This window comes from Fukomys damarensis, unplaced genomic scaffold, assembly GCF_012274545.1.
Source record: "Fukomys damarensis isolate Sample0158 unplaced genomic scaffold, DMR_v1.0_HiC HiC_scaffold_23, whole genome shotgun sequence".
NCBI classification, from domain to species: Eukaryota; Metazoa; Chordata; class Mammalia; order Rodentia; family Bathyergidae; genus Fukomys; species Fukomys damarensis.
In genome coordinates, this window is record NW_022900935.1 from 19,672,074 (window position 1) to 19,679,251 (window position 7,178).

At 46.4% G+C, this 7,178-nt stretch overlaps 1 protein-coding gene across 6 annotated transcripts in view; it reads right to left on the reverse strand.

The window, feature by feature from the left end:
* Pigv (phosphatidylinositol glycan anchor biosynthesis class V) overlaps positions 1-5,890 on the reverse strand; it is an 11,674-nt gene extending 5,784 nt beyond the window's left edge. Inside the window, exons 1-3 of one of the 6 annotated variants that reach the window (XM_010632982.3) lie at positions 5,393-5,890; positions 4,840-4,917; positions 2,472-2,607 (exon numbers count right to left, since the gene is read on the reverse strand). In XM_010632982.3, the coding sequence (XP_010631284.1) occupies positions 2,472-2,549 (78 nt within the window). In that variant the 5' untranslated portion in view covers positions 2,550-2,607; positions 4,840-4,917; positions 5,393-5,890. Of the gene's footprint in view, positions 1-2,471; positions 2,613-4,839; positions 4,918-5,129 lie in introns of all 6 variants that reach the window. The other 5 variants (XM_010632974.3, XM_010632961.3, XM_010632990.3 and 2 more) reach the window with 5 other exon arrangements.
* Between the last annotated feature and the right edge of the window lie 1,288 nt (positions 5,891-7,178).

The window sequence follows — 7,178 nt, forward strand, 5'->3', positions numbered from 1 at the left end:
GAGAGAGAGAGGGAGGGAGAGGGAGGGAGAGGGAGGGAGAGGCAAAGCCATGAGAGGTTGGGTAGGCAAACAGTGGGAAGTCAATGGATTATAACTCCTAAGAGGCTAGAACTAGGGTAATAGGAGTCAGATGGAGAGACAGGCGAGCGTGGGTTCACAGATGGGATGATTAAAACAGATTATCTGGCAGGGCTTGGGAATACAGGGTGATAGAATGAGAGTGGTGAGGACAAGGAAGTGAGAGACCAGGGCACAATGAAACCACAAAGACATCAACAGAATCAGAGGGGCAGTGTGACAATGGACAGGACACAGTGACAGTGAACCATGAGCTAAACTTTCAAGGAATAACTGTCACTGATAGAGATGGCAGCAATTATGAAGAGTAACTGAGGATATTGCTACAGTTGATGGTATGTGCTTTAAAGCTAGAAATAGTGGGGATAGAGGGAGGAGATAATGAAATTTTTTTGTTTTTTGAGACAGGGTAGCCTCAAACTCATGGGGATCCTCCTGCCTCCCAGTGTTGGGATTATAGGCATGTACCACCATGCCTGGCTCATTTTTTTGGTACTGGGGATCAAACTCAGGCCCTTGCACTTGTGAGGCAGGCGCCAGAACCACTGAGCTAAATCCCTGGCCTGGGTTCATTTCTAATGTTTAAATGTCATTTTCCCCATTAGACTGTCAACTACTTAAGAGAAAAGAGACAACTGTTTTTTGTGGATTCTTTTCGCTTGTTTTTTGTAGTACTGGGAACTAAACACAGGGTTGCTCTACCACTGAGCTATAACCCTAGCCCATTTTATTTTTTAGTATGAGACAGGATCTAAATTGCACATGCAGAACTCAAACTTGCAACCCTCTTGACTCATCCTCCCTCAAAGCTGGGATTATGCCCTGCTAAGAACATTCTGCACTCACCACATAGCATTTCTTAGAATACAATAGGTACTTAATAAAATTTTGGTGGTTGAATGAACTTCTGGAATTGAGGAATTTGCTGTTTCCAAAATCTCCAACTGAATTAGAATTCAGCTGTCCTGTTCCTTATTCTAGATGCTGACTTGCAGTATTGTTCTTTTGGTTCTGCCAAAAACAGCTGATGCTGGTTTAGTCATTGAGTCAGTTTCCCCAGCCTGGCAATAACAGCATAACCCTTTTTTTTTTTTTGGCACTGGGGATCAAATTCAGGTCCTCGTGCTCACAAGGCAGGTGGCGGAACCACTGAGTTAAATCCCCAGCCCTATATAACCCTATTTTTCAGGCTTTTTTTTTTTTTTAGACAGGGTCTCACTATGTACTTGAGACTGACCTGGAACTCACTATGTAGCCCAGGCTGGTCTCGAACTCACAGCGATCCTCCTGCCTCAGCCTCCCAAGTGCTGGGATTATAGGCGTGCGCCACCACACCCAGCTACCAGCCAGGTACCTCAGAGAGAATGGTACTGGTGATATAAAAGCATGCATAATTATGTTAATGTAACATGTCTAGGTATTGGCATACAGTTAACAACATTCACTCTTTTTTTTTTTTTTTTTTTGGTACTAGGGTTTTAACTCAGGACCTTGCGCTTGGGAGGCAGGCAGTGGCACCACTGAGCTAAATCCCCGGCCCAACATTCATTCATTTATGAGCACTGAGGACCCTGAAGCCCTGGGCACTGTGCTAGGCATCAGGGGCAGTCTTTGGGGAAAAGGAGCTGCAAAGGGGCAGATGCACTGAGAACTTTCTGTGGGTGAGGCAACAAGGGGAGACACTTGGGTAGATAAGTCATTACTGATAAATAAATATACACAGGTGGTCTTAGGACTTGCACAGTGTCACCTTTTCCCCTCATCTGACTGACACTGTGCTCCGTGTCCTGGTGAGGGCACCCAGGAAATACTTTGAGCTGTCGCATCTTAAAAGCATCACTGTTTGCTGGAAAGACTGTCAGATCATTAAAGTCTGTTTGAAAGATGATTACCTTGTGAGGTAAGAAACCTGGGGTCTGCCGCCGCCTGCATTGCAAGCGCAAAGTCCTGAGTTTGATCCCTAGTATCATAAAATAAACTTTGGTCCTTCTCTAGCTTGTTGTACAGCTTTGGAAAATGGTATGAACTTTTGGGGCCTTTGCTTATTCATGTGTACAACAGGGTTAATACTGTTTCTAAGTTTCCTGTCCACTTTTTTTAAAATTTAATTTATTGGTACATTCTAGGTAGACAGTACAGTTACATTTATTACTGGGATCTTGTACCTTTACATGCCAGGTCTTGGTTCTCATTTTTTCCCCTTGTCCCCACCCTCCCTACACCTTCCCCTCCCCCCTTCAAACATGTCCACTTTTTGATTATAAAGTCTGTATCATAATTCCAACCACATGGAGGGGCACACCTGGGAGGTAGAAAGGAGATAGGAACTAATCTTTGTGCCTGGGCAAGTCATGCAGCAACAATGTGTTCAAGACAAAGGATCTGAGACTGACCTGTAGCATCAGAGTCAGGACACGGCAGCGTATCGCAAAACTCAGCACCTCTTTCCGGTTTGGGTCCAGGGGCCACATCTTCTCACCCACCAGGAATTCAGGTGTCCTGGTACCAGGACTGATCTTCCTTGTATCTCTAAACTCCAAAACCCAAGGAGGAAAATATCACATATAGGCTAAAAGCAAATGATTGAAAACATTCTTTACAGGAAGAACCACCCTCCTTCAGTATTATCGTGGCAAGCTTAATCAGGATTTAATCTCTAATACAAGATAAATTTCTAAAAGGCATAGGGAAGTGAAAGTATAGCACACTGCTTGGAGGAAGAAAATTCCAGAAACAGCTGAAACCTAAAGGATTGATAGGCATTGGCCTATCAACTTCCCAGAGGGAAAAGCATCTTGAAGGCAGATGGGACCAGAGTGGCACTTTGAAGCACTGTATTCGTGTTGGACAGTTCCATACAGAGAAGCTTGAAGCTAGAACACTAAGCTCACAGAAAACCTTTAAAATCCTGTTGAGTACTCCTGTGCAGGAACTAAAGACCCGGATTCAAATTCTGTCACTTATAAATTCTTATTTACTTAGTCTCTCTGAGCCTCAGTTCTTTACGTATAAAATGAGATCAGAATATCTTTTTGTTCCCCCATCTCACAAAATTATGATGATGGTGAAACGGCCTAATGTGTGAAGTGTTACACAAATCTACGATGTGGTTGCTATTTGGTGTTTGCCCTTTTCCTCTTGCCCAGAATAATACACTAGCTCCCAAACTAGAGTCCCGAAAGAGGGGCCCAAACCATTCCGGAAGACCATACTGATTACACATGCCAGCTGAACTCTCTGATGTGTGTTCAGCTGGTCTGTAAAACTAAGTGGAGAAGGAAAAGAAAACCACCACTCAGCAGGACTTCAGCCAGCTCCCACTGCTTAAACAAACTTAGGGTGAAGACAGAGTCTACTACTAGGGATGAAGAAAAACTTATTTTCCGTTTCTTTGTTCGAGTGGCAGCAATATATAAACAACTGAAAACCACTCTGAGGCAAGGAATGCACTTCAGCGCATTTTTTTTTAAACAATTCTTGGAGCTAATAGCAATGGTTCCTGCAGAACTTTCAAACACCAGCCTAGGAAATTAGAAAGGAAGGCAAGAGCATTAGAAGTACCTCATTGATTCGGGGTAAAGAATTAGCCTAAAAAAAAACAAAAATTTTTTTTCTGGTACCAGGGATCAAACTCAAGACCTTGTGCTTGCAAGGCAGGCACAGTGCCACTGAGCTAAATCCCTGGCCCACTTCTTTCTTTTTTTTTATCTGGACAATACCTATCAAACCTCTAGGTTTCAGCTGTTCTTGGAATTCTCATAGTCTCTCTAAAAATGTGCTATGCCCTCACTGTCCTGTGCCTTTTAGAAATTTATCTTGTGGTACTAGAGATTAAATGTAAGGCTTTGCAATGAACTACACTCCCAGCACTTTTTTTCTAGTTTTTATTTTGAGACAAGGTCTTGCTAAGTCTTCCAGGCTGGGCTCAAATTTTTGATCTTCCTGTATCAGCCTCCCAGAATGCTGGGATCCCAAGTGGGAGCCATCATTCCTGGTTTGCTGTCACTTCTTTAGGTTTTGAGGCAGGGGTTTCATATCATAACTGTATTCCTGGGGATTAACATAAAAACAGGATTTTGTGTATATGCTTGGGGACTGAAACAGTCTACTTCCAAGCTACATATCAGCCATTTCTAAAAATTTATTTTGAGACAAGTTCTTGATAAGTTGCTCAGGCTCGGCTTGAATTTGCAATCCTCCTACTTCAGCCTCCCCAGCAGGTGGAATTACAGGTGTGTGCCACCATGCCTAGCTTCTTCAAGCAAGCACCTTAAACAGAAGAGGTAGAGACAAGACACAGCATCACCAGTTCTCTAACTAGATGTAAAGTCACTGCTCAAGTATTACTCCCATCATATTTCACGTAAAGAGCAAAATGACAAAAAGAAGCTGCAGAAAAATAAAATCGTCCAGAAAGGGATCAAGGTTGGCTAATAGCAACAGTATTCTCTCCGTGGCACAAGGGGGCGCCTGCTGCTTACTCCATCACCAGGTCAGGAGGAAGGGAGGGGCCCTAATGCCACACTGGTTTCGCTCATGAAAATTCAGTTTAAAGTCAAAACTCCAGAGGGCAGCGGTATTTTCTGATTCTACTCAGTATCTCCAGTGTCTCACTCGTGGAATCGAGAGAAATCACAGAAATAGGCACACCCGACCTGACACGCTGTTCCTCTATTCTAGGGCGAATTCACAATTTTCCCTTCCTTAACTTCCACCCCCATGCAGAAGAGAAGTTGGGAACAGAAAAAGTGCTTAACCCACCTCTGCCTCGTGACCAGACTTGCATTCTTCCTTTACAGGGTCAAATTCTGGCCTCAGCGACCACAGACTTGTATCCCACTTAGTTTAAGGTAAACCAAGTAAAAGCAAAAGAAAGCCAATCAATTCTCCCTTCCAGCTATTTTCCAGCCTCACTTCCCATCAAGTCCCTGGCCAAATCAGGCTCGCTTTATGGCAAGGCATTTACAGATCAACTAGTTTCACTTTTATTTTCCCATGAGATAAACAGGATCCAAAGATCTCATTAGAGACAGTAAGGACTGTATAATTACCATCGCCATTTTATGGACGTGGAAACTGAGGCTCACTGGGGCCAAGCGACACACCCACAATTTGACCCTCATCTTCTCTTGCCTCTGAAACATCACCCACAGCCAAAGAGTACGTGCTCTTTCCCACACAGGATTGATTACACGCCAAGTCCAAGGCCTAGCCCAGTACTTCCTCCAATGACAGCATGCTCTTGCTGTATGCTTTCAGTATGCCCTGAGAATTTGGAAAAGCCTACGAACTGGACCCTCTGAGTAAGACTGACATCTTCGGTGGGGCGGCATCGGTCTAACCCAGCGTCCTCAGGGCCTAAGGCCTCGCGGGCCGTCTCGAGCCAGGAGTCCCTTCAGCCGTGTCTGAAGCCCGTGCTAGCCTGCTCCTTTCGGACAGTCCCTACCGGGGACATAGCCCCAACCCTCATTCCAAAGGAGCCTCGGCCCAAGAGCTACTCCCGAGGGAGCCAGCGGAGTCCGGACCAGGAACAGGGCCGGAAGCAGGCGAGGGCGGGAGGCCGTAAAGGAAGAGGCGGCGCCCGAGGACGTTATGGCGGAGAGGCGGGGCTCCACGCTTCTCCGCAGCCTTCGCCTCATTTCTCTAAGCCTCCTTTTGACAGCTTTCTTCCCTCCCAGAGATCCAAGACTGGAGAACGGGTGCCCTGGTCTTCGGTGCCTGTCCATCCCAACTGCTCCGGCGGGAACCGAATCGCAGCACCTCCATCCGGGGCCAGAGCTGACCGCACCTGCGCGCTGCCTCCGCCGACGGCGGCTCCGCCCCGCTCCTGCCCGGACTCGGCGTTGTCCCGCCTCTCTCGGCGACGGCCATGTTGACTCCAGGAGAGCGGGGCGGGGACCTCGGCTCGGTTTAGCGCTGCGGAGCATCTTCCCGCCTTGGTGTCACCTGAGGAATTCTTCCTCGCACTTCGACTTCCTCTCAGCTCCCTTCCGCGCCTTCAGTAGTACGCCGGGGCTGCAGTCTCAGACTCAGTGCTCTTACCCCGTTCACTGAGTTTCCAATGTGGGCTGAGGCTCTTGTAGTTGGAGTGCCCCGCTTCCTCTTCACAGAAGCCAGAGCCTTGCTTTCCTTTCTGACAGGCAAAAACAGCTCAGCACAGTGCCTGGTACACAACAGGTTTTCTCTGAAGAGTCAAAGAAAAGCCTTTTTGGGGTTTCTTGGCCAGCAGGGGTACCCTGTGTCCTGGGTGTGAACAAAGTGGGGGGTCCCCTTGACTTTCCCTTCCTTGCTACCCTCTATCTTGCTTCAGTACTCAGCCCCACCTCAGGTGGCTCCCTGAGAATGGTGCGGGGAAACCTTAGAGACACCTCTAGGACTCCTCCCCTCACTCAAGCAGTTTCTCTCATAGGAAATTGGACCAAATAAAAGGAAGCTAACTCAACAAAACCGTCTGTTAGGGAGGAGTAGCCAGTTGGTGCCTCTGTAACGGAAACTGTTAGAACAACTTTGCACCCTCTTTAAAGGAAACAGATGATAAATCCTTCTCCGTTGGTGGATTTCGTTTCTTGGGATTCCAAAGCCTTCTGTGGTTTCAGTTATCTGCCTTCCAAAACGAAGCTAGGGTCTGAGTTAGCCTCTGGCCACAGCCCTGCTCCAGGGAGGGGTTTATCTTCTCCAACAGCCACTAATGTGGGTGGGAACAAAGAGATGGCTGCTGTCTCTCCAGGCAAAGAAAACTAGTCCACTTCAATTCTTGGGGAGGTGGAGGGGGCAGGGGGTGGTTCGGACTATATCTTTTGATTCTTTGTAACGCATTTCAGGTCCTGAGACCTAACCCCAAATATTTGTTGTGTGTAAAGTGGATGAATGTATATTTTAGTGGTTTTGTGATGGAGAAAGAAAAAAAAATGAAGTTTAGAAGGCTTCTTCTCCCAGGTTTTTCAGTGGCATGCATTTTTTTTTTTTTTTCAGCTCCAGAGCCCTGTGAGTAAAATGGCAAAGTCTCAGGGCACTCTTGTGACTGGGACCCAAGGTTGTGACTTGAATCTCTAGAAGCTTATAAGGCTCTAAGCAGCACTCTATTTGCAAAGATAAAATTG